General features: G+C 45.3%; 1 protein-coding gene across 1 annotated transcript in view; it reads right to left on the bottom strand.

Annotated features, from left to right (window-relative positions):
• The window catches only part of LOC145413769 (uncharacterized), a 181,653-nt gene extending 155,905 nt beyond the window's left edge, over positions 1-25,748 (bottom strand). Inside the window, exon 1 of the mRNA XM_080283425.1 lies at positions 25,688-25,748. Coding sequence (XP_080139551.1) covers positions 25,688-25,748 — 61 coding nt within the window. The remainder of the gene's footprint in view (positions 1-25,687) is intronic.
• Between the last annotated feature and the right edge of the window lie 1,693 nt (positions 25,749-27,441).

Below are 27,441 nucleotides of genomic sequence, written 5' to 3'. Positions count from 1 at the left end.
AGAGAGAGAGAGAGAGCTGGGTGTTAAGGAAGGAAAAGTGTGTTATCTATGGATGAGTGGTTGGTGGGAAGGGAGAAGGGGTGTGATGGTACCTGTAGGGGGGATAAGGGGGAGGTGAGGAGGCTGGGGAGGGGAGGGGAGAAGGAGGGGGAGGGGGAACGAGAAAGAGGGAGAAAGAGAATTGAGGAGTGAGGGTCAGAGGGGAAGGAAGGGGGTAAGGGAGGCTACGGAGGAGAGGGGAGAGGATGTGAGGGGAAAGAAGAAGGGCTGGGGAGACAAGAGGGGAAGCTAGGGACTCGGGGAAGAAAGGGGAGAGTAAAGAGAATCAGAGGGAAGAGAGGGGAAGGGAAGAGACGATTAGAAGGATGGGAATCGAAGGAAGGAAAGAGAAAAATGTGGAATGGAGAAGGTAAGAGAGGAAGCGGAAGAACTTGATGATTATGATGATGATGATGATGATGATGATGATGATGGTAAGTGAGGAAGAGGGGACTGTATGAAGAATTTATTGGAGAGAGAGAGAGAGAGAGAGAGAGAGAGAGAGAGAGAGAGAGTAGGTAATGTATGGGAGGGAAGGAAGGAACGGGAAGGGTGTGGGAACTATTTATGGAAAGAAGGGAAAGGAAGGTAGGTACTGGTGTGTGTGTGTGTGTGTGTGTGTGTGTGTGTGTGTGTGTGTGTGTGTGTGTGTGTGTGTGTGTGTGTGTGTGTGTGTGTGTGAGAGAGAGAGAGAGAGAGAGAGAGAGAGAGAGAGAGACGAGGAAGGAAGATAAAGTGACAGGAGAGAAGTGAAAGGATGTAAAGAGGGTTGAGATGCAAATGGAAGGAAGAGAATGAGAAGAAAGGAGAAAGGAAGGGAGAGGGTGAGAAAGACTGGAAGAGGAAACCAGTAAGCAAAGATAAAACAAGGATCAACACACACACAACATTGCAGCGGCGAGATGTTGCAACCAGGAAAACACAGGACTAGTGTGTGTGTGTGTGTGTGTGTGTGTGTGTGTGTGTGTGTGTGTGTGTGTGTGTGTGTGTGTGTGTGTGTGTGTGTGTGTGTGTGTGTGTGTGTGTGTGTGTGTGTGTGTGTGTGTGTAGGGGGGATATAAGAGGAGGGGAGAGACGGAGGGGGAGAGTCAGGAGGATGGCGAGAGAATCCTGAAAGGAGAGGGAGAACAGGGGGAGGTGAGGGGACAGTAAGGGAGAGGGGAGACGGGGGGAGGTTAGGGGACAGCAAGGGGGAGGTGAGGGATAGTAAGGAGGAGGGGAGACAAGAAGAGGGGGTAGTAGGGTAGAATGTAGAACGAGAGGGATGGATGAGAGGGGAGGAGGTGAAGGAGGGGGGAGAGGGGAGAGGACTGGTGTATTATCACTGGACAAAACGGGAGGGGGAAGGGAAGGGGAGGGAAGGGTAGAAGGGAGAGGACAAGGGGAGGAAACGAGAGGAGGGGAAGAGAGGAAGGGAGGGAGAAGGGGGGTGAGGCTATATTATCAGTGAACAGCAAGAGGTTGGAGAAAGACAGGATATAGGAAGGGGAGGGGGAAGAAGGAGAGAGAAGGGGTGAAGGAGGGGAGGAGGAGGGGAAGAGAGGAATGGGGGAGGGTGGAGGAGGATGCGAATGAGGTGAAGAGAGGAATGGGAGGAGGAGGAAGGGAGGAGAGGAATAGGAGGAGGCTGAGAAGGAGAAACGGAGGAGAGGAAGGAGGGGGGAAGGCAGGATATGGAGAAAAGGGGGAGGGAGGGAGGAGGGGAAGAGGTGAAGACTGAGAGGGAGAAAGAAGGATAGGGAGGGGAAAGTAGATAAAGTGGGAGGGAGAAGAGCTGCTGATAACACACACACACACACACACACACACACACACACACACACACACACACACACACACACACTTACAAATAAAACGCTTTGCTCTTTCAACTGAAGACTCTTTCTTTTCAACGCCATTAGAGAGAGAGAGAGAGAGAGAGAGAGAGAGAGAATAAACCCATAAACAAGGGATGGATGCAGAGAAGAGAAAGAGGAGGATGGAAAAGGAAAAAGAGAGGGGAGAAAGAAATAAAGAGAGGATAGAGAGAGATGAAGAGGGAAGAGAGAAGCGAGAGAGGTGAATAATGAGGGGACAGACAAAGGAGAGAGAGAGGGAAATCGAGGGTTTAACAGGGGAAAGCGAAGGGAGAGGAAGGGGAAAAGGAAAAAGAAGAGGGGAAGGCAGAGGGGAAAGGAAGAGAGATGTAAAGACTGAAAGGAAGCGAGAAAGACAGAGGAAAGGGAAACTAGGAAAGGGCGGGGGAATGGGGAAAAGAGGGGAGAAGGGGAGAGAGAAAGAAAAAAAAAGAGGGAAAGAGGGGAAGTGAACGAATGAAAGAGAGAGAGAGAGAGAGAATAAAGGGGACAAGACACAAACAGAATGAAATTGAAATAAAGAAAAAGGAAATGAGATCAAATGCGACAAAGACAGACAGACAAAGAAACATAAAGAAATAACAAGACAGGCAGTCACAGAAAAACAGAACAGAACCACAGAAAAAAATATAGAGTAGTGCCAGGCATGTAAGCTTAGATGTGGCACTGGTGAGGAGTGGCACCCCTGTAGAGAGTGTGCCACCGGAACCCCCCACAACAGCTGCACTCCCTCACCCTATCACTCTACACCATCACCCTAGATACACCCTCTCTCTCACACTAGTATCATCAATACAGCCATTCATATTTATCATACTCTTTTCACCTACACCCTACTAGCCTACACACCCTACACCATCACCCTAACACCCTACACACAGTACACCATCACCCTTGATAAATCCCCTTCTCTCTCTCTCACCGTAGCATCTACACAATACACTTTCTTCGTATCATCTAAAAATCATTTATATCCAGGCTATTCATGCACACCATATTCTTTACACCCACACCTTATTCTCCTCTGTTGCTATCTTCTTCCACACCCCACACCATCACCCTAAATACACCCATCCCTCACATTCTGTCTCTCATTTTGACACCCTAACCACATCCGACTCACTACCTGTAAAACACCCACACTCTGATCTCACCCTTACTTCACCCTCATAACGTGGTATCTTAACTCTTCCTGCTTTCACTCTAGCACTCTCACACACCACATCTATCTCACCCTTTCTCTCTAGCAGGCTGCCTCTTACCTCAACACACTTAATTTACCCTATTTCACCCTCACTATCTTCATTTCCATCCTACCTTCACTCTTACCCTAGCACCTCACACTATCACTCTTGCATTCTCTTTTCAACACCCATCTTTCACCGTAACATCTTTACCTCACTCTTACCTCACCCTCACAACAGTACCTTCGCCTTCATTCTACCGTCACTCTCACTCTAGCACCCTTCCCTCTCACCCTACCATCCTGTCTTTCACCCTCACCACACCTTAGGCTCTAACTTTTTTGGAGGGGCATCTCGTATTTCTCCTCGTCTCCCTTCCCCCTCACTCACTTTCTCACCTCCACACCGCCTATTCCACATTTCAGTCTGTCTCTTCCTTTCCTCCCACCTTTCCCTACCCTTCCTCCACGCTCCATTTTCACCTCTTATCTCTACATTTCCCCCTTCTATACGGTTTTCACTCTAACTCGGCCTAAAATTGTCATCTCTCCTTCTTGAATGCTGAGTTGTAACAAGAGATTAACACTAGAATACGATGCTAGTTACGAAATAGTGCCACAGAAAGGATGCTGAGCCGTAGTATTGTCTTTTTCTGCCATTGAGATACGTGAAACAACTAGCAGAGGGACGAAAATCTCCGCCACGTTAAATGAATGAACTACAGATCGAGAGAATAAAGGAAGCAAGAGACAAACAGACTGAATAAGAGTGGGGAAAGGGGAGGGATGGAGTGTAACAGACAGAAAGACAAGACACAGACAGAAAGACACAGAGAAAAATGAAAGAAACAGGCATACACTCTGTTTATAAACACATTCTGTAACATTTAAACAATCTATTTTATTCCTACGGCCTTGAAAGTAACAATATATATAAACCACTCACTGTGTATAGCTCATGAATAAATAACTAACTGATGAATGGCGTTATAGATCCCATTCCACCGTCACTGAATATTAAAGCTACACTCTTCTCGCTCATCGATTAGTGGAAAATGTGAGCGAGCTTCCTGGTAATCGAATGTTTTGTCCGTACTGATCCTGCGAGGTGATGGAAAGTCTCTGTGAAGTAAGTATGTAGTGTGGTAGAGTGAGATATGGCGGTGTGAAGCTTGGCAGTGTGAGGTGTGGTAGTGTGTGGTTTGGAAGTGGTAGTGTGAGGTGAGGCGGTGTCAAGTGTAGTTATGTGAGCTATGGTAGTGTGATGAGGCGGTGTGAGATGTAGTAGTGTGAGCTGTGACAGTATGAGGTGTGACAGGGTATGGTGCCACAGTGTAAGATGTGACAACATGTGGTTAGGTAGTGCCCAGTACTCCTCACACACTGTAAATTTATTCTTTCGATAATATAAACTACATCGATAATAAAACGATACACCGATCTCCACTACACAAGAGAACACCAAACTACGATATGCAAACTAAATCGCAAGAGGAGAAAAGCTAGAGTCTCCTAATGCCACGAGTCTACATCCCTAGGCCTCCCACAAGTCTCCACGTCAGAGCTGTTGTTTCATCCAGGTCAGTCAATTTGCGAGAACCGTAACTTTTTTCATTCGGCTAAATCAAATGTACGAGTTACCTGTTTGTCTGCTCTACTTTCTGGCAACTTGTCTGTCTGTCTATCTGTCTGCCTGTGCCTCTATCTATCTGTCTCTATCTACATGTCTCTTTAACTGGGGCGCCCACCATCCATTCACTCGATGAAGCGTTACCTACATAAGACTGCACTGACTGACACGCTACACTATACGCTTTGACCCATCTCGAGACAATGTAAGTATACGAGCAGGTAAGGCCATAGAATATCAATTTAAGCCCAAGAAACTCTATGTATACGGATCCTGGACTCTACAGAACAAGCTTAGCCAGTCCTCTTTTCCAGGGCTGAGAGATTTATAAACAAACTTACGACCGGTTTCATATTGTAAGTAAGAGCTGTCATCTGCAAGAACAAAAAGAGATGAGTACAGAATCTTCCTCTGTCTCAAGATCTTCCTGCAAACACCCGTCTCGGTTACTATACTCTGTTCACTTTACCTTGGCCTGGAACTGCCATCCCTCCATCTTGAGAGCTGAGATATAACAATAGATTAACACTTAAATATGATGCCAGTCCCGAAGAAGTGCTAAAGAAAGTTACTACGACTTCGTTTCCCAATGAGTTCCGTGAAATATGCTAAAAAAAAAAAAAAAAAAAAAAAAAAAACCTGGGGCAAGTTAAAATGAAGGAACTACAGAATCCACAGTCCTAAGTCCCCAGTACAGAACACTCCTGCAGTCAGTCCTCTTGTCCAGTTCCCTCTTGTGATAATGATACGTTTTGCAGGATAAATAGCGTACACAATCCTCCCAAGCCCCTTGTTCTTCCTGTAAAAGCGAATCTGAATTACGAGAATGCATTACAGACCACATCCCCAGTCAGTTCCCTCTTGAGATAATAATTCGCTTTACAGGATAAGTAAGGTGTATAATCTTCCCAAGCCTCGTTCTCCCTGTAAAAGTCTAAATTACGAGAGTCCATTGACCGTAAAACTCTAGTACAGACCACTCCCACAGTCAGTCCTCTTGTCCAGACCCTTTAAATGACCTTTGTCTGAGATATTTTAGTTCACTCACGCCATTTCTGGACTCTACCTTTAAAGTGGACGGTCCCTCCTGTCAGAAATCCCATGTGCTTTAAACCAGCCATGCAAAATCTAGAAAGATCCAATTATAAAGCGTCACTATCACTCAACCGGGCGATGTGTTGTGTGTTGTGGGGACGACTCAGTGTTATCAGTATCTATCTTGCATCATTTATTCATTTTCTACTCCCACTGCCACACCCCCGCCCAAACAAGCCGACTGAGCCATCCCCTCGGCACGTAAGATACTGTCGGTGAAGCGCTGTTTAGGGACCGCCTTTAACTAATCCTAAGAATGCAGTTTATGTACAAATTAGAAGGGTTAACAATTCATTTGCTTTAACTCAGTCATACAAACGTAAAACCTTCACATGTCCTAAGCACTGATATCATACACAGATCACAAGAGTTAATAGATCCCGACCATTACTGAGACTTCCATGTGCTTGGTCTCGAAGTATGAAGTTAACAAGTGTTGTAAACTAGTCTGTCTGATGAAGTACGTAGTTTAACAAGATCCCAAGCACTGCCGTAGTAGTAGTAGTCGTAGTAGTGGTGGTGGTGGTAGTAGTAGTAGTAGTGGTGGTGGTGGTGGTGGTGGTGGTAGTAATAGTAGTAGTAGTAGTTGCAACCCAAAGCTTATCTGAAACGTTAGGCTGATGGACTGCTGGCTGAAGCTGGTCTCATCCTGCAGTTCACCATCTTCCTTTGGGGTAATAAGGAAGTAAAGGGACGTAGGCTAAGTGTGGCCAGGTAGTTGAATCACCTGGTCATATCGGTGCCACCACATGAAGGCGTCCCTCTCCAGGACCTTCATCTTCTTTAAACCAGCTAAGCACACGACAAGAGGTAACTTATCCCACTCCTCCACGTGCTTTCAACCGGAGCTACGAGGCATAGAGTTGCGTTTACACGGCTCGGCGCGTGACAGACTGACCACAATGACGGAAGTTGTGCCATCTCTGTTTACTTCCTCGTCCTCTTCTTCCTCTCTCTCTCTCTCTCTCTCTCTCTCTCTCCATTTATTTATACAACTATCTCTATAGACCTCTCCTTATTTTCTTCACACCTGTCCCCTCCCTTCTCTCCTCTCTTTCCACACACTTTTCATCTCTTTTCCCCATCTCTCTCTCTTCTTCTCTCTTCCCCTTACCTCTTCACCTCTCTTCTCCCTCGTCCCAAGTCCAATCACACACAACCCCACCGAACCAAACACATCATCACCAAGAATTATTTATGCCTGTTAAATTTTCAGGCTAGTAAATGGCACGATCCGGTTGCAACAGAGGTCCAAAGCCGCGATATTATAAACAGATCGATAGGCGAAGGGTGGAGTGGAAGAGCTAAGAGGAGGAGGGGAAACGAGGAAAGGGAGGAGAGGAGTGCTAAGGATTATAAAGGAGAGAAGAGGGGTGCAAATGGGTAAAATGGAGTGGAGTACAAAGGAGTATAAAGGATAGGAGAGGAGGGAGTTCAAAGAATTATATAAGAGACTAGAAGCGATTACAAAAGAGAAGAGAGGAGTACAAAGGAGTAAACAGACGAGTAGAGAAGTACAAAGGATTAGCCTACACACGCAAGCAATACAAGGGATTATAAACGAGAGGAGAGGACTACAAAGGATTATATAGGGAAGAAGAGGAGTACAAAGGAGTAAAAAGGAGTACAAATGAGAGAAGAAGAGTACAAAGGAGAGCAGATGGCAACAGACTTTCTTTTTTAATGTCGTTTGCTAGTTGGCAGCTTTTCACAAAGGTACTGACATCTTTCTATGATCCTAAATACACATAGCCAAGCAGGAAGGCTCTCCCCACCCACCACCAATCAGCCAATCCCTCAACTGAAGCTACTTGGCAAAAACGTTGGCAAAGAAAAAACTGTCATGGATATTTTACAGGAAAGCATGAATAGAGAGGAGAGGAGAGTTGAGGGGAAGAGTTAGAGTGTTACACAGGTAAACAATAAAAACAAACCATCGACAAGTGGAGAGATGGGAAGGGAAGGGAAAGGAAGGACAGGGAAAAGACGAGATAAGAAAAGTACAGCGGAGCAGAGACGAAAAAGAGTAAAACAGAGCATCGGTGGGAAAAGAGAAAGGAAGATAAAGAATCAGGTTTCAATAGGCCAACGACAGAAATCAACAACAGTACAAGGAATCAACCACAGACTTTGACCACTAAAACTACGAAAGCACTGAAAGGTCAGAAGTAAATACATTATAACACATAAAAGTCATGGCCAGTAAAATGCTGCTGTTTTGTCAGTAACTACAAAATAATAAAGTACCAAATAAAGTACAGGATTATCAAATATTACGCGTATTAATTCCCGTGTGTTGCGGGGACGGCTCTCAGCGTTGCCAGTGTCTACCTCGCATTATTTTCTAAACTTCATAACCATTTTCATGCTTTACAATGTCTGGCGTTAATGTCCATCGATTGCATGGTTGATTACTAATGAAAGAACGAAAACAAAATTTAAACGAACGTCAAGGAACAACAAAATTCAAAAGAACGACAACGAAGAACAAATTTTAAAAGAACGTCACCAAAAACGAAATCTAAAAATCCGTCAACGGCGTACATCTAAAAATGCGTCACCGAAGAACAAAATAGTACGTCAGCGAATTCAAGGGTTTAATCCATCAATTCGACGATTCCTGTTCCTCGGATCCACGATATCATGATCCGCGGGCATTATTCAGCGTGGCGGTCCCTCTGGGGTGGAGTTGGAGCGCATGAATATTCGCGGGACGAGGCGATAAAGCCCCCACACCACACGCGGACGCTGTGCATTCGGAAGCAGATGTGGCGGAGTGGCAGGAGAAAAGTTGAAACAGGGAAGAGAAATGACAAAGTGTGCGAAGTGGCTGAAGAAGAGTTGACACAGGGAGGAGAAGTGATAATGGGAGTGTAAGGAGTGGGAGAAGAGTTGAAACAGGGAGGAGAAATGATAGAGGGAGTGTGAGGAGTGGCTGAAGAAGAGTTGACACTGGAAGGAGATGTGATAGAGGGAAAGTGAGGGGTGGTTGAGGAAGAGTTGACACAAGGAGAAGTGACAAAGGGAGTGTGAGGAGTGGCAAAAGAAGAGTTGACACAGGAAGGAGAAGTGATAAAGGGAGTCTGAGGAGTGGCTGAAGAAGAGCTGACACAGGGAGAAAATGAAAGAGTGGGTGTGAGAGTAAGGATAATATACTAAATGAGGTTGGGGAGCTTTACATCCACTTACAGGCGACTTTAGTAGAAGCACAGACGAATCAGGGATGAGTAGCAGATGGTGTGATGAAGCTGGGAGGAGACAGTGACAGAATGAGTGTAAAGGTGAAAACGATGCAGCCCTAACACCACACGCAGACGCAATGCCTTCGGAAACTGGAGTGACAGACGAAATGATGAAACTGGAAGAAGCAGCAACTGAAAAGACAGTGGTTGAAAGAATACGGAAGCAGAGTTGAAGATGGGTGGAAACTTGATAAGAAAGTGGGTGTATACGTCTTTATGAGGAGCACAGCAGATGAGACGAACTGAAGCAGAGAGTGAGTATGGTGAGAATAGTGTAATGACGAGGTTGGGTACCTTTACATCCACTAACAGGTGACTTTAGCAGAAGCGAAAATGAAACTGGGATAAATACCTAAAGTGATGAAACTAGGAGATTGTGACAAAGTGAGGGTAAAGGTGAAAATGATGTGGTTTGATGATATGTGAGTTTTCATTTGGTAGAAGGAGATAGCGAAGCAAAATGGATGATGAAACTGGGAGGAATAGCTAAAAGAATGATGAAAGTGGAAGGAGAATTGATAAAAAGGAGAGGGTGGGGATATTATGATTTGGTGAGATGCGCAAACTCTACATTCATCAGAGAAGCAAAGGGAATGATGAATTTGGGAGAAGCAGCTGAAGGAAGGATAAAAGTTGTAGGAGTAGCAGAAGGAGTAATGAAACTTTGAGAACTGATAAAGTGTGAGGGTGAGGATTATGTGTTTGAATGAGGTGGGGGAACTTTGCATTCGTTATCAGTGACGGTGTAGGTAAGGGAATGATGAAATATGGAAGAGAACTGATAAGGGGAGTTTGAATTTCTTTTTTGTGAGATGCGGGAGCTTTGCATTCGACAGCAAGTGATTGAATAGCTGATGAAACGATGGTGGTAGGAGGGGAACTGATAAGAGTGACGGTGAGGATAGTCTAATGCGTTTAAAGGTGCAAAAACTCAGCACTCAGTAGGGGGTAAGAGATAACAGGAGGAAATGATGAAACTGGGAGAAGCAGCAGAAAGAATGATGAACTTAAGAAGAGTAACAAAAGGAGTGAAGAAATTAAGTGGAGTCGAAGAAGAAATGATGGAACCGGGTGGAGAATTGATATGAAAGTAGGTGTGGGTAATTTGCTGTGGTGGCGTGCAGGACTTCTGCATTTTACAGCAGATGATAAGAGTTTCAGATGGAATGAAGATGCTATGAAGAAGCTGGGAGGAGGAACTGACAAAGTAACGTCGCCGTGTTCCCGTCTGCTTGGAAGGCCCTTTAGCAACACTTCTTTATAGTATCTGTTTAATTCTACACAGAGGAAAATTTCTTGATACTGGTTAGTTAAGCATGATGTCATTAGAACTGGACACAAAATTTGCAGCCTATAGAAAAATTATTTGCTTCGACTGCACACACACACACACACACACACACACACACACACACACACACACACACACACACACACACACACACACACAAAGACAAAAGCTGTGGAGAGCAAGATAGAGCCGACCCTCCCGCCTCCCCATGAGCTCCTTACACTGCACTCTAGGGCCTGGTGGGGCGGCGGTGGCAGAGGCTCCAGTTAATTGGCCAATTGTGAGGCCAACCACAGGAGCGGTGGTGTTGTTATTACCCCACCACCACCACCACTCAGACCACCACGGACCCCTAGACCAAACCACACACTACACTACACTAACTGTTACTCTACACTACACTACACCACACCACACCACGACATACCACACCACACCACACCACACCACACCACACCATACCACACTATACTACACTACACTATGCTACACTACACTACACTACACTACACCACCGTGACCACCACATCTCACAAATAGCACTTTTTTCCTGATTCGCAATCTTAAGATTAATTTCTTGTCAAAACTAGGATCATTTCAGAAGGAAGAACAATGGCTATGGGAGGACTTTGCATTCTCTTTTCCTTATCCTCCATGTTAAATAATACCAAATAACTTAAAGGGATTTCCACGTAAGTTACAAGGAGTTTTTTCTGTAGAACGAAATAATGGCAAGGGAAGATATTACGCTCTCCTTTGCCTCTCCATCTTGCTAAAATAGAGTCTAGTTGCGATAGTGAATTGATCTAAGTTCGTTTGGGACTCCGGGCTGAGACCAGAGACTGTTTTCATAAAGGATCTTAGGCAATTTTTATCATAAGTATCCACGCCAATTAAATTTTACCTTGCATCGTTTGTTCTGTCCTATTTTTCATGTTAATATTTACTCGTGTGTGTGTGTGTGTGTGTGTGTGTGTGTGTGTGTGTGTGTGTGTGTGTGTGTGTGTGTGTGTGTGTGTGTGTGTGTGTGTGTGTGTGTGTGTGTGTGTGTGTGTGTGGGAGTTAAGAGTAAAGAATAAACAAACTATTTTAAACACAGCTTAAGGTCGCGTCCACACCACATACTTGCGGTTGCGGTCGGGGGTTCTGCATCCCGCACACGCCCGCATCCAATGGGGCAACTTGCATGATTATGGTGCATGCAAAATTCCTGCCCTACCCTCGCCAGCATGCATTTAGTGTGGATCGGGCCTAAGATTAAGAAAGTTTACAAATAAGGCCCAAAAACCAGGATTCTCGCCAGATGGATGACCACACAGGATTAAAACGTAGCTTGTGTCGTTATGGCGTCATTATGTTATTCCTCAAGGGCCGCGATGATGAAATGGGCCAGGCGTTTTACACGGGCCACCCCCAGGCTCACAGCAGGCCACATCCTCAAGGCAGGGAGTGAAAAGTACGTGCCCTGCAGACCTTAACCCCGACAGGAAGGTGTAACTTCTTATCTTTAGTGTAATTTTTTAAAAGATCTGCTAGCGGTGACAGCTCAGGGGAGAAAGAGACTCGGATGGAAAGATGACAAGGAAGCAGTTACTTGAAATATATAACTATTTAAAATGGATCTTAGCGCCGAAGTGGTGACACATGGAGATGTGTGGTACCTAAGAGGATTGCTGGGCCTCACGGAACGGGTTGCTAAACTTATACCTTGAGTAGGACGCATTAAAAAAGTGGATAAGCTATGCGAGTGGATGATACAACAAAGAGAAGACCGTGAATGATAAGCGTCCCACCGTGACTTGGAATAAGACAGTGAAGACGATGCAGTGATCTCTAACTACCAGTCAAAGAGAAGTCCTATGATAAGTGAAAGTTCTAAACCTCAAGACGTGGCTGAAGGTTTTCAGATCTTTTAATGCCGCCACAAGCGTAGACCAATCAAACTGTAACTGCAGGTCCCCAGCGAGATCCACTGAAAGGACTCTTCCCCTACTCTGACGATGTATGTATGGGGAAATTTTATGTACTGTAATGTGTGTGTGTGTGTGTGTGTGTGTGTGTGTGTGTGTGTGTGTGTGTGTGTGTGTGTGTGTGTGTCAGAGTCTGTATGTCATCAGTCTATGAACGGCAAGGTGCAAATAAGTGAAAGTATATAGTTTTGCAGGGCAAGCAGAGATCCCTGGAGGGACCGCTACATCTCTCACCAGAAATACGCTACCCTGGTGCTGGCTCGAACTACCAACCCTATGTCGCGAAGGGCGTGCGCTACCACTGGGCAATTCTGGCCCCTAATAACAGAATAGAGAGGCTGCTAGAAATCGAGCAGCGTGGACAGCCGCCAATAGGGTGTGAACGCCGACACACAGGATCATGCTGGGACATTTATAAAAGTACGAACGAATACTGTCACTCAATCACGTATCATTAAATGTTCTGGACAAAGGCTAAAATTAACCTAGCCTCTGGACCCTACACATATAGGGTAATAAGGGGCTTGCCATTACTGACGACGTGTTACTATTTACTTAATCCATCCAATTCAAAACAAGTATTGCAATTCTCTAAGCCCCAGCAGTCCTCCTACGTGCCAACAGATGCCACCACACACTCCCACACATCCCCTCCTCCCTCGAGCACCCTTCCCCCCGCCGCCGCCTATCCCCCTGGCGGTGCGGGGTGGCCAGGACCCAAGGGGGCGTGGGTAGGCAGGACACACGAGCCCTGACAGACCCTCCTATTGATATGGTAATACTCACCCGGAACACCTCAACCCCTTCAACACCACACCACACCCCTTCCCACCCTCCCAACCCTACCCTGCTCTACTCCACACACCATCCCTTCCTACCCATTCCTTGCCACCCTAGCCTACCCAACCCCTACCCAAATATTCTCTCCCATCCAACCCAACCTACCATACTGCACCTTCTCCACTCATTCCCTCCGTCCCTAACTCACCTTAATCTGCCTATCTTTACTTCGGCTACCCTGTTTATCATCCCTCCACCCCTCCCACCTGCTTACCATCCCTCCCTCTCTCCCATAATCTACCCAGCCCTATCCCTCCCTCCCTCTTACTTTTTCCCGTCATCTACCCAGCCCTATAATCCCTATCCTTCCCCCACTCCCACCTTCCCTCCTGCTCACTACGGTATATTTTCTTCCGTAATCTGGATGGTGTAGAAAGTTTCGTGGCACCTCTTCCTTAGTGATTTATTTTTGTGTATTCTGTTGTACCGTATGATATTTACGTAGTTTCAATACCGACACACACTGCATAGATAACATAAAAGAGGACACTGAGATATAACAGTGAGAATAAATCGCTGATGAAGATGCGTTACGAAATTGGTAAAGCCCTTGCACTACCAGAACCAGGATGTAAACAAAATCCAAATAACAATCGCAACAAACAAAAACAACATACAAGAGGAAGCTGAGGTACTGTATAATGGTGAAGAATAAACCGCTAACGATGAAGCATTACGATATCTCTAAAGCCTTCACGCCACCAGAAGCACGTTGTAAAAAAAAATGCAAGTGCTTGTGCATTGTGGTAAACAGCACTAATCCTCACCATACCAGGAGGAAGGCGTCAGACAGCCCGCCACCAACACCACTGTTTACACCACACACACACACACACACACACACACACACACACACACACTTCTCTCTCTCTCTCTCTCTCTCAGAAAGAGCGTGGACGGTACGGTAGCATGTCGCCCGTCTGTCGGTCTGTCTGTCACTCGGTCATAAGCGACGATTACGAGGAAGAAGCTGCCAGATAAGGTGTGTGTGTGTGTGTGTGTGTGTGTGTGTGTGTGTGTGTAAAACTGCCTGGCATTATTAATAATTTACCAGTAATATAAAAGTTAACATAGTAAGAACATGGATAACGAAAAAATCTTTACCCTTTTCAGTCCGGTGATTTATTTTTCAATTTATTCTTTCTCTATCCAGACGATTTTATTCAATTTGGGAGATTTTTGAAGTGACGATGAGTTAATGAAATATATACCTAAACCAGCCAGCTCATTATAATACCAATAATAATAGTAATAATAATAATAATAATAAGAATAAGAATAAGAATAAGTAAATAAATCCTTCCCAAGCTGAATAAAAGCGTCTAAGAGTTGCATGAATCGCATAAGAAATACATTACGTGAATGAGGGGGTTATCAATCAGTGAATATACCTGAATCAAGCCCTGAAATAACCACAATCAAGAGTCGTAATATGGACGATAAATCACTACTCATTAACGACGTAATTACCCCCCAATAACCATTAAAACCACCATTAACACATCGCCGGGTGTCTGGAGCAGGGACCTCACTCAAGTTTGCTACAGTCACTACACTACACTACACTACACTACATTACACTACACTACACAACACTACATTACACTACACTAAACTACACTAAGCCACACAACACCCTACCACACCACACCACACCACACCACACCACACCAGCTTGGGTGAGGCGTCTGACAGTGAAGAGATGTAAAGACGATCCCACTAATCTCCTGCATACGACTTTTTATCTACGCAATTCGACCGACAAACGACTTTACTCAGAATTTATGCTCATCTAGACAACTAAAACCACTTTACTCAGCTAGAAAAATATCAATCACAACGAGGGGGTAGACAAATATATTCTGCATGGCAATTAAAGAAAAAATAATCCTCAAATTCACAATACAAAAAGCTGTTTTCTTGTTTCCTCTATACGATTTTGCAAGCTTAGGAGAATTTCGTTTTTTTTTTTTTTTTTTTTTTAAGGAAGAAGGAACCAAAGACCATAAGCCCGCAAGATTTTCCCCTCCAAGAAAAAAAGAAAAACAAGACAATAGGAAGCCAAATTTAACAGACCTGGAGGCGATAGACTGACTTCATTGGTAATAGATTTCCCTAAACTTTTTCACTACGAGGCGCCTCTAGTCAGGATGAAGAAAATAATCTGAATGTAACAAAAAATCAATCAGAAAAAGTCATCGCACTGAAAAGGTTCATGTTAAAATATTATGCAAAAAAACTCACACGCGAAAAAAATTACCCTCCTCAGCAACGTTCACAGTCCAGTAATTAATAATATAAAATGTAATTAATATGCAAAAAAAAAGGTGATTAGCCTTGGCAACACACCTTGCAAAATGGATGCTTTCTGCGATTATGACAATGATTATAATTATACCGAGATAATTATAAAGAGCGTCGATTATCACTCTCTTTATGTAGATGATCAGACTCATTATCAGACTTTAGCTATGCATATTAGACTCCCCAATTAAGCTCTTTAGTACCGGTTTATCATGAGTATAATTGTCTGATGATAAGGACGTGATTATTATAAGAGAAATAATGCTGGGAGTGTATAATTATTATCATTATTATTATTATTATTGTTATTATTACTACTACTACTACTACTACTACAACTATTACTTCTACTACTAAATCTTCATGCATAATACAGTACTCGAAATGAATCCCTTTATTTAACAGCCCTCCTGAAACAAATTACTCTGGCGGATACTATAATAAATAATAATACGTTCTACAATTATGATACTGATTATAATTTTAGCAGGAAATTATTCAGAATTGATTTTCACACTTTATATATATCAAAAGCTATGTTAGTTAGTGAGAGAGAGAGAGAGAGAGAGAGAATTATCAGAATCAAGGGTTTCAGGTTCTGTCTGGCTTTCTCACGTGACCGGATTGTGCCCAGCTTAGGATTAAAGAGAGATAGATGGACAGACTGACAGACAGACAGATAGACAGATAACCAGACAGAGAGACAGATAAAGACAAAAAACAGATAGACAGAAAAGTACAAACAATGGCAAACAGAAATATACAGGGGAGAAATAAAGAACTTTTTCTTTTTTTGCCTCTCGGGTGACTAGATTGTCCCAGATGATTAACACTGCCTGACAGACAGATAGGTGGATGATTAGTAGACAGACAAATAGGCAGACAGAAAGATATAAGGATACCGTTCACAGACTGAGAGACAGACAGACAGACAGACAGACAGTACTTATTGCTACAGACAGACAGACAGTACTTTTTGCTACAGACAGACAAATAGACAAAATATTTCTCGTTTCGACTTCTCGTAAGTCCTGATTGTGCCAACTTAGCATTACATTCCTGACAGACTCTGATAGGCAGACAGATAGACAGAAAGGTAGACAGACTGGGAGGTCAACACAGATAGACAAACTGAAAGGTAGGTAGACAAATAGATAGACAGATAGAAAGGCAGGTAGGAAGGCAAGTAAATAGACAGACAGACAGAAAGACAGACAGAGGCAAATAAACCTAACCTAATTTTCTGTTTGAGGTCTCGCGTGACGGTATGTAGCGTATCCAGCTTAGCATCATATTTCCTGACAGATAAATAGGTAGATAGGAAGACAGAGAGATAGGGAAGAGATAAAAACAGGTACGGTACACAAGCAGACATGTAGATAAGGAGAGAGAGAGACAGGGCAGAGATAGGAACAGCTACGGTACACAAACAGACATTAAGATCAGGAGACAGAGACACGGGGAAGAGGTTAAAAACAGGGACAGTACGCAGAGACATACAGATAAGAAAACAAACAGGCAAAAAATACAAACAAACACGGTACATAAACACATACAGATAAACAGAGTCAAATTCTATGCAACACAACAGGCTTCGTAACACCTCTTTCCATGCGAATTATATTGTTGATTAAGCCTTAGTATTTTCTTGTATGAGTTTGTTTTCTTATCACTTTAATATTAAAATACTTTTCGTCAAGGGCACAGAAGAGGATAAACTGCAACAGAAATATTAAATCGCTGAGAAAGATGGGCCAAGAAAATCCCAAAGCCAATTAGAATTAGACCCACAGATAGATAGAAATAGACAAATATGACATAGATATCTCCTTCTGCTTCTCGTATGACCGGATTACCCAAGCTTAGCATCGCCTTTCCCGACACAGCCTCCGGACCCTCGCTAATTCGGACTGACGAAGAAGGACACGTCGGACTGGAGATGCTTCAGGTGTAAGTCTCTCTCTCTCTCTCTCTCTCTCTCTCTCTCTCTCTCGCTGGAGATTTCGATGAAAGACGACGAAGTAGAGCAAGAATTAATGACAATGGTTCCTCATTTCTCCATTCTTGTGAAAGGTGATAATGCCACCTGGGAGTCTAAGATAATGGTCTAGGGGAAATAGTAGGTGTAATGGTCTTTCTCTCTCTCTCTCTCTCCCCCACGCGTCATTCCACCCCGCATACCGGATGAATACCACACCACCCCTACCCCCCCTCGGCCCCACATAACGTCAGCATTAGAGGCGTAACCCAAGAAACTGCCTTAGGCTGTCTTAAGGCACCCCGCTGATCTACTGCTGACTTGATGTTGTTGTTGTTGTTGTTGTTGTTGTTGTTGGTGGTGGTGGTGGTGGTGGTGGTGGAGGTGGGAAAAATGTTGGTATTGGTGATAATGATGATGATGATGATGGTGATGATGATGATGATGATGGTGATGATGATGATGGTGGTGCTACAGGAACCGATTGTTATTAGTCACGTCAATTCTTTTCACTGTTTCTGCTAGCATTACAATACTACGACCGATGCCTTGATGCTTCTCTTTCTACCACATCTACTCCTGCTACTACTACTACTACTAATACTTCCACTACTGCTGCTGCTGCTTCTACTACTACTACTACTACAAAAATAAAGTAAGCAGTAATACATGCGGTGTGGTATGGTATGGCGGGCGGGAATCATTATCCACATAGCTAAGATGGGCGGTGTCACGGGTAAGGTGTGTGTGTGTGTGTGTGTGTGTGTGTGTGTGTGTGTGTGTGTGTGTGTGTGTGTGTGTGTGTGTGTGTGTGTGTGTGTGTGATAAAATGTATAATATTGGCTAACATTCACGAGAATATTACTCCATTCTGTCCAATAATTAGACCGAGAGAGAGAGAGAGAGAGAGAGTACCGTCACAGGTATGAGGTAAGGTGTGACAGGTGTGCTACGGTGACCATGAGGTGTGACGGAGGACGGATGGCAGGCTGGCGGCACCGTAATGGCATAATGAGAGAGAGAGAGAGAGAGAGAGAGAGAGAGAGAGAGAGAGCAGGAATAGAATAAAAATGGGTTCTCGGACTGAAGGGCATAATAGAGGCCGTAGGGTGATAGCAGCAGACCTCTAATTGTAATTGGCGGGCGGCGGAGATCACAGGGTTAATTACTGGTTCTCACACACATATATTTCAATTATTCCCCATCTACGGTCCGATGAAAAAAAAAAAAAAAACAGGTTCACTTTCACACCGGACCTTTCGAGCGGGGGCGGTAATTTTGTGTTGTGTTGCAATTGTGTGTTGTGGGGTTGCTCAAAGTGTAAGTCGTTCTCATCGTCAGAGTAATATTTTGAGTGTCGTCGTCAACCTGGCCCTACTAGTTACATACTAAATTATCATCATCAGCATTATCGTCATTATCATCATCCTACTCGTAATTATTCATATTGAGCCGTCATCCTCATCCTCATCACCATCATCTTCATCAGCATCCTAAAACAATTCACCATCATCATCCTATGGTAACCCTCTTTTGCATCATCCTACCCTTGTTTCATACTGAGTCCACATCCTTCTCAATGCCATCATTCTAATCATATATCCCACTACTGTGTAAATGGAGTAAGCATGATCCAGAATTACAAACAATAGAGAAGTTGTCAACGGAATATCTAGTGAAATGGAACATACAGCAAGTTCAAATGGTCGTTCTGGATATATTTATTGAAACAGCCTAGCCATTCATATTTACGGTATTAGTTTAGACTTAAGATATGAATGGCTATATACCGTTTATGTATGTAGGTATGCATGTATGTAGCCGAGTCTATCTGTCTATTTATCTGGCATCTATCCGCCTATCTATCGATCAACTATTAACTCCCTTCCCCATTCCACTCATCACAATTCCACCTCTTCCTCTTACCCCCAACACCTCATTCCCATTCGTAACCCCCCTCCTCAGCACACTAACTTCCTCCTCCTTTTCTCCTCATTCATCATTCCTCCCTCCTCTTCCTCATCTTCATCCAAACCCATCCTTCCCCAACTAATTAACCTCTCCTCGCCTCCTAATCCCCCCCACTCCCTCTCCACACACTTTATCCTACCACTTTCACTCTCATCCCCATTCTCCTGACTCATCCTTCCCTCTCCTCCCCTCCTTCATCCCTCCCCATCCTTACCCATCCCTCCTCCCCTAATTAACCATTCCCCTCCTCCACATCCTCTCCTCCTCTTCCTTCCCTCACCCTCTAGCCACCCATCCCTAACCCCTCTCCCCCCTCTCCTCTCCTTCCTCTAAGCTCCCATACCCCTCCTCTCCCCCCTCCCCCCGGCTCCATTACCCCGGAGGTCATCTTAATGGAAGGTAAACAATTCCGGCTGATGCTGTCAACACGCCCCGCCCCTCCCCGCCGCCCTCCCTCATACACACCCACCACCCTGTCCATATCTTAGGCTGGGATGCGTTAATTAAGCTGAGTGGGGATATTTCTGGCGTTCCTTGAGAAAAGAAAGATTAAAAAAAAAAAAGGAGATGAGGGGAATGATCTAGTGAAAGATGGAATTAGCCTAAAATTCTCTCTCTCTCTCTCTCTCTCTCTCTCTCTCTCTCTCTCTCTCTCTCTCTCTCTCTCTCCACACACACACAATAGCAGCACATGTACCCCTGGCAGTAGTTGCAGGTTGGGTATTATCATCGTGTGAGTCTAAACACCGCCCGTCAATCTTCCTTGACCTCCAGGCTAACCTATGCCCTCTTCCTGCCTTCCTTTGCTACCCTACCTCCCTCCCTCTGTTTTTTCCTTCTTTCCTCCCTCTTCTCCTAGTTCTTCTGCCTCCCTCCCTTTCCCCTCCCAGTATCCCTTTCCTTCCCTTCTTTCCCCTCCTTCTTTTCCATTTCCTACACCTTTTCAATCTAGTTTCCTCTCGTTTTCCTCCACTCTTTTCCTTATTCTCTATTTCTCCTCTGCCAAAGCTACATTCTGTCTAAGTTAATTCTTTCTGTTTAATCTACATATCTCTTTCTAAGATATCTCCACTCTAAGTTATTTATCGGTACATCTTCTCTACCCTCGCTCTCTTAAGCCACAGTATTACTACATGTCACACACACACACACACACACACACACACACACACACACAAAACCACATCCTTCATACTGTCACACTGTTCACATTATCACACTTGAACATCCACACCTCTCACACCGCCACACCATATTCCTTCTTTTCCTATTTTCCTCCTCTATGATTCCCATTCTCAGTCCCTCTTCTATTTCACCTCTAGCCCTCTATACCCCTCCTCTCTCATCACCCATCTCCCTTCCTCTTCAATTTCTCTCATCAGTTCTCCCTTCTCCCTCACTTCTGACTCCATCCCTCTTCCCCCCTCCTTCCGTCCCCCACACTCTCTTCTTTCACCCTTCCTCTCATCCATCTCTTCCATCCCTCCTCCCTTCATCATCATCATCATCTCTCTCTCTCTCTCTCTCTCCTCCACCCCTCCATGGCCCTGAGTCTTGTCTACCCCGGGAGGAAAGTATCCATCATAATGTCCCACGGCGACCCTCACCCTGCCTAACTTGCCTCGCCCTGCCTAGCTTGCCTCGCACTGCCTCATTCCTGCCTACCTTGCCTCGCCCTGCCCCACCCCTGACTAGCTTGCCTCGCCCTGCCTCACCCCTATCCTACCTCATCCATTCATAGATTACTTGATTGCCTTCCCTTGCCTCAGTCGGCCTCATCCTTCCTCACTCCTGTCTAACTTCCCTCACTTCAGTCTTGCTTGTTACAGCCCTGTTTAATTTGCCTTGCCACTTCCTAGTTTGCCTCGCTCCTTCATGACTGCCTCCCTCCTACCTCACCTCTGCCTACCCATGCCCAGTCTAGCTCCTGCCTCACACTTGTGCCTAACCTACCCTGCCTCGTTCAGTCCTGCCACACTCCATTCATACTGTACACCACTGCTACCTCCCTTCTGCCTTCCTCACCTCTGCCTCTCGGTTCGTCTCTGCCTGTCTGCCTTATTTGCTTTCCTTCTTCTTGCTTCATCACCTCCCCCCCTTTCTCCCTCCCCCCCTCTCTCTCTTTCTCTTGCCTAGTCTACCCTACCTTCTTCTTTTCTTCTGGATGCTCATTCGTGCCTAACCAATCTCTCTCTCTCTCTCTCTCTCTCTCTCTGGCTTATGCTGGGTCCAAACACACGGAGCAAAACGCAAAACAATGTGTACACACATATAAAGTAACGTACACAAAAAACATGGTATATCACACACATACGGTAAACAGTGTGGCATACTCGAATATAGTACACAAAGCGAAATATACACACTCAACAAAGCATACACAAAACATAAATACGTACATAAACTCACATACACAGCGGTATACACATAACACATCTGTATATACACAGGTCTACACGGCGAAGTATACACCAAGCAAGGAACACATCCGATCTTGTACACATTGAAATACACAAAAAACATGTAGCTGCTCACACACACACACACACACACACACACACACACACACACACACACACACACACACACACACACACACACACACACACACACACACACACACACACACACACACACACACACACACACGCAACGCATACACAAAGCAACGTACACACAGCGGCGCGTACACACACTCACACACACACACACGGAGCGTCGACCCTGCCTTCCTCGCCTTTACACTGACTGTCCGGTCACGACCCTCCCAGGCCTGCCTCACCCCTCCCTGCCTGCCAGCCTCACCCCTCCCTCACCCCAAACTCCTCCTTCTCTGCCTCACCCCTAACTCTTTCTTCTCTCCCTCTCCCTGTCATTCCCCTCACTCCTACCTTACCCTGCCTTTCCTTTGCCTCCCCCCTGTTTCCCCTTCCTTTACTTCCTATGCCTCACGCCTGTCTTACTCCTTCTCCCTCCTTCCTTCCTCCTGAATCACCCCTCCTACACACTGTGTTCACCCTAACTAACTTCTTCCTCACCCCTATGTCACTCTGCATTCCTTATCTCATTTTTTATTCCTCATCCTGTGTCTCATTCCCACCTCATCCCTCCCTCACTCACACCTCTGCCTTACGCTTCCCTATCCTGCCTGTCTCCGTTCTCTTAACTTTTTGCCTCATCCTGTCTTGCTCTCTGTTGTATCACCCTGTCTCATCCTTCTCCCCTCACCCTGTCTCGTTCCCAGTTGCATCACCCTGTCTCATCCTCTTCCCTTCACCCTGTCCTTCTCCCTCCTCCCTCACCCTGTCTCACACCCTCCTCTCTCACCCTGTCTCACACCCTCCTCTCTCACCCTGCCTCACCTTATCTTGGTTTCCTCCTCACCTGCTCCTTCCACAGTTCTCTCTCACCTCGCATCATCCTTTCCTACTTCCCTCTCTCCTCCCCTAACCTCCAACTAAAAAAACATCCTGCCTCTTCACCCCACCTTACTCCCTATCTCCACTTCCTTACTCTTTTCTCCCTGCTTCCCAAATCCTAAATCCTGAATCCCTACGTTTACGTGTTCCCTGCCTCACCCTGCCTCTCTCCCTCTGCCTCTCTCCTGCCTCACCTTGACGTTACCTAATTTGTATCATATTTTCCACTGATTTGCACTCCTTCTTTCCTCTACCCTGCCGCACTCTGTCTCCCTTCACCCTCACTCACTCTTCGTCCCCCTCCCTGCCGCCCTCTGCCTCCCTTCACACGCCCTCACTCTTTCTCCCACCATCCTGCCTCACTTCATCTTCCTCCACTCTCCCTCTCTTCTACCCTTCACCTTGCCTCCCTTTAGCCTATCCTGCCTCACTCCTACTACAGAGAGAGAGAGAGAGAGAGAGAGAGAGAGAGAGAAGATAAGAGGAGAGGAGAGAAGAGAAAAGAAGACAAGAGAGGAGAAGAGGAGAGAGAAGATAAGAGGAGAGGAGAGAAGAGAAAAGAAGACAAGAGAGGAGAAGAGGAGAGAGAAAAGAGAAGAGAAGAGAAGAAAGAAAAGAGATGTGAAGAGAAGAGGAGGCAGAGCAAGACTTACGACCCCCACGAGAGGCCACAAATTCAACATAAACACTCGCCCACGGGTCAGGTGCATGACCTTACCTGCCCTGCCATTCCGTTCCCTGCCCATGTGTTCTACCATACCATTGCCTGCCATGTGTTCGCTCCTACCCTTCCCTGACCATGTGTCCTACAGTATCAGTCCCTGCCATGTGTCCAACCTGCCCTGTCCATGTGTCCTGCCGTTAACTGCCATTGCTTACCCTGTTTCTGTGTCCTCCCCTTGTGTGTCCTGCCCATGTGTCCTGTCTTACTCTGTCTTATCTGTGTGTCCTGGCCTAGTCAGTCCTATCTATATACTACCCTACCCTACTCTGCCCATGTGTCCTGCCCAACACTGCCCTAATTACCTCCGCCAAGGAGGTTATGTTTTACTTCGCGTTGGTTTTTGTTTCTTTGTCTGTCTGTCAGACTGTTAGCATGATTACTCAAAAAGCTATAAAAGGATTTTGATGAAATTTTATGGAAGGGTGGGCTATCGGCCAAGGAATAAATGGTTAAATTTTGGGCCAGATCTGGACCCCGGATCCGGAGTGTCCCGCAAAATATCTCCAAAAGTTCCCAATGAATTTCGATGAAATTTTGTGAAAAGGTGCGCCATGGACCAAGAAAGAAATGATTAAATTTGGGTGCTGATCCGGATCGTATACCCAGGAATCCGGATCCGAGATTACTCAAAAAGTTATGAATGAATTTTGATAAAATTCTGTGGAAGGTTGGGCCATAGGCCAGGGGGGAAATTATTAAATTTTGGGGCAGATCCGGAGTATCCCGCACAATAAAGTTCTCAATTGATTTCAATGAAATTTTGTGGAAAGGTGGGCCATGGACCAGGAAAGAACTAATTAAATTTGGAGGCGAATTCGGATCCGGATCCTATATCCACGGTTCCGGATCCAGATCCTTTTTAATGGCAATGGCATTGGCGGAGGTATGAGCTCTCTGAGCTCCTTCTAGTTTATCGTATGTGTCCTTCTTTCATCTGTCCTGCCTATTTTCCCGTCCCAAGCCCCTCACTGCCCCACCTATCTTTCTCGCCCCCAGCCCTTCTTCGTCCATACCCCACTTTCACTAAACGGGAGGGGGGGGGGTCTTATTAAAGCTGAATAAAATCGCCTGTTGACAACATGAATAAACCACACACACACACACACAAAAGCAATGCGCAAGGGACGAAGTAATCAGCAGGTAAAGAAGTGAGCCAGTAAACAAAACAAGTTGTAAGCAAGGAGAGAAACAATGGGCAAGGGAAAAGTGAACCAATAAACAAGGGTAAGAATAATACTGGGAAGAAAAATAGAAAAAAAATGTGATAAGCAACGAGAGAGAGAGAGAGAGAGAGAGAGAGAGAGAAACAAGACCAGAATGCCAAATATAGTAACTGGAGCAATGAGGAGTAGAGTCGTGTTGAGGGCTCTGAAGTCTCTCTCTCTCTCTCTCTCTCTCGTACCAGTGTACTTCTGTTCATGACCTGTGCTGTCCTCATGTAGATTAGTGTTTCTGCCTTTCTGAGATCGATAGAATTGTAATTCATTAAAATATATAACAATATTAACCTCCTAGACCCCTGAACACACTAGTAACCAAGAAGTGCTAACGACCCCAAGACCATTATCTAAATGAATTCCCAGCGCACGTCTTGCTTCTGATCCCCCACCCCTTACCGCCACCTCTACACTGTCTCACTAATCCAAGCCACTAATTACCGTCAGTTCAAAGAGATTCAGAATTAATGCCTACTGACTCCACGAAGGACAGTAGACAATCAAGGCATACCGGGTCACAATTTTCCCCTAGAATACGACATGCAACAATTGAATTTACATCTAGCTCTTCAAAGTCATATTTAACAGATGATGGCCTAAAAGACTTCGTACGACTTTTCTCAGTGTTTTATTATGGATATTACACTTTGATAATGTCTTTTCTGTTCCTGATATATATGCATTTGCTATCGATACAGTGTGCCTCAGCAGCTATGTACCAGAAGATAAAAAAGGTGTAGGCCAGCTAATATGCAAAGTAAACGGCTTAGGTAGAGCCTTCATGCTTTTCTATCCTTATCATCAGCTCATCGATTTAGATATCATAGCCATAGTCCCATCTGTTGCTGTGTACTTTTCTTTGTACTCTACAGAGCTAGCTGTGCCACCCAGAACATGGGCCTCTGATACCTAATGCATACTGTCTCACGGAAGTGGTACCTGTAAGGGGCTACTCGGTCGTCCATGGGGTGGTCTATGATCCCGAGCATATTTACGGTCGATTCCCTGTCGTAACTTTGTGCTTGCGTGAAGAACTAATGCAGACACTCGGAAATACATTGTACTTTACTTTCCATGTCCTTCCCGCATAAGCAGATCATAGTTGCGACTGGGGATTGATGGTAACTTTGTGAATCTGGACTCAGTAAAGATCAGTGAGCACAATGCAGGGTGAGACGGCTATTGTGGCCCCCTGGAGAGGCTACAAATTTAACATAATTACCACCCACGGTTCAGACGGCCTCACCTCACCTCACCTTACCTCACCTGCCCCTCTCCAGCCTGCCCCACACTACTCTCGTCCCCAGCCGCTCACCACACCGCCGCACCACACACCATCACACCACATACAACTAGACGACAGACCACCACACTGTCGCACTACACACCACACCACGACACAGCTACACCACAACACGTAGCCACACTACAATACACCACACATCACCAGACAAAACCACAAAACAGAACCAAATCATAAAATACCACACCACACCACACCACTAGACAACACACCAACATCTCATCAACACCGCCACCACACAGCACCAAATCATAAAACACACACCACAATACACCACCATCACCATCACACTAGACCACACACCACCATACTAACTCAGTCATGGTACTCAACCCACCCCGTCCACTCCAGAGCTGACTCAACCATCCTCATCAACACATACCCGCACCTACTTTCACGGCGATTGTCTGGAGTGAATGGGACACGATCATACCATTAACCCCTTCAATACGGCGACGTCTTTCCCGGATTCTTCTTACCACTAGCAGACGACAATATTTTGTTAGGAAAGACTTGGAAGAAGAGCTAAATATAAGTTCATGTGCTTAAACCTTACATCGCAAAGTGGAATGCAAAACCCTAATGTTTCACGGTCTCTTATGGAACGCCTGTGGTTATTACGTATGGTCAGCCTGCATCCCATACTACCCAATGCAGTTAGCAGCCATGTAGGAAAGCCAAAAAAGCTTCTTCATCGTCCAATACTTCACCGTCGAACATTTGAGGTCTGCACCCCACTTCGCGATTTCACGTTTAAACATAGGACCCACAGTCACATCAAATTAACCCCTTCAACACGAGAGGTCTTTCCTAAGTTGAATTTAATCGTCTGGCGGTACAAAGAACAAAACGAAATTAAGTAACCGGACTGAATGGGTTTACAAGTGGGAAAAAAAAAATCGGCACACTGTCTGTTCTACATTAACCCCTTCGAGGTGGAGGAACACGTAGTTAGGGTACCGTAGCTCAGTGCCTTTAATGGTTACCTAGATGATCTGCCTATTTTCTTTGATGGTATTAGCCTACTTGATCGTTAAGCTTCCATTCACCTCTTGGAAATCGAACGTACGAGAGGCCGTCACGTCTGAGTGGGGCGTTCTATCCACTACACCCCCTAGGCTGCTAAAAGGCAACTGAAAACAACGGGAACAGAGGAAAACGTGCAAAGGGAAAAAAAAAAAAACAGTTGAAGTATTTTGGGCACAGCAGCAACAAATAACAATGCAGGAGCGATAGAAACCATGAAGCGTGATGCAGATAAAAGCCACTCCCAGCCATGGGTCAGGTGCCAGGGTTTTCGAGAGGCGAAGGTGAAGAGGCTGACCCTACCCCCCGTACACACACACACACACACACACACACACACACACACACACACA

Source organism: Coenobita brevimanus, chromosome 97, assembly GCF_032717465.1.
Source record: "Coenobita brevimanus isolate Jiangsu-jjx chromosome 97, ASM3271746v2, whole genome shotgun sequence".
Classification (NCBI taxonomy): Eukaryota; Metazoa; Arthropoda; class Malacostraca; order Decapoda; family Coenobitidae; genus Coenobita; species Coenobita brevimanus.
This window is presented reverse-complemented; position numbering and strand designations above follow the sequence as displayed.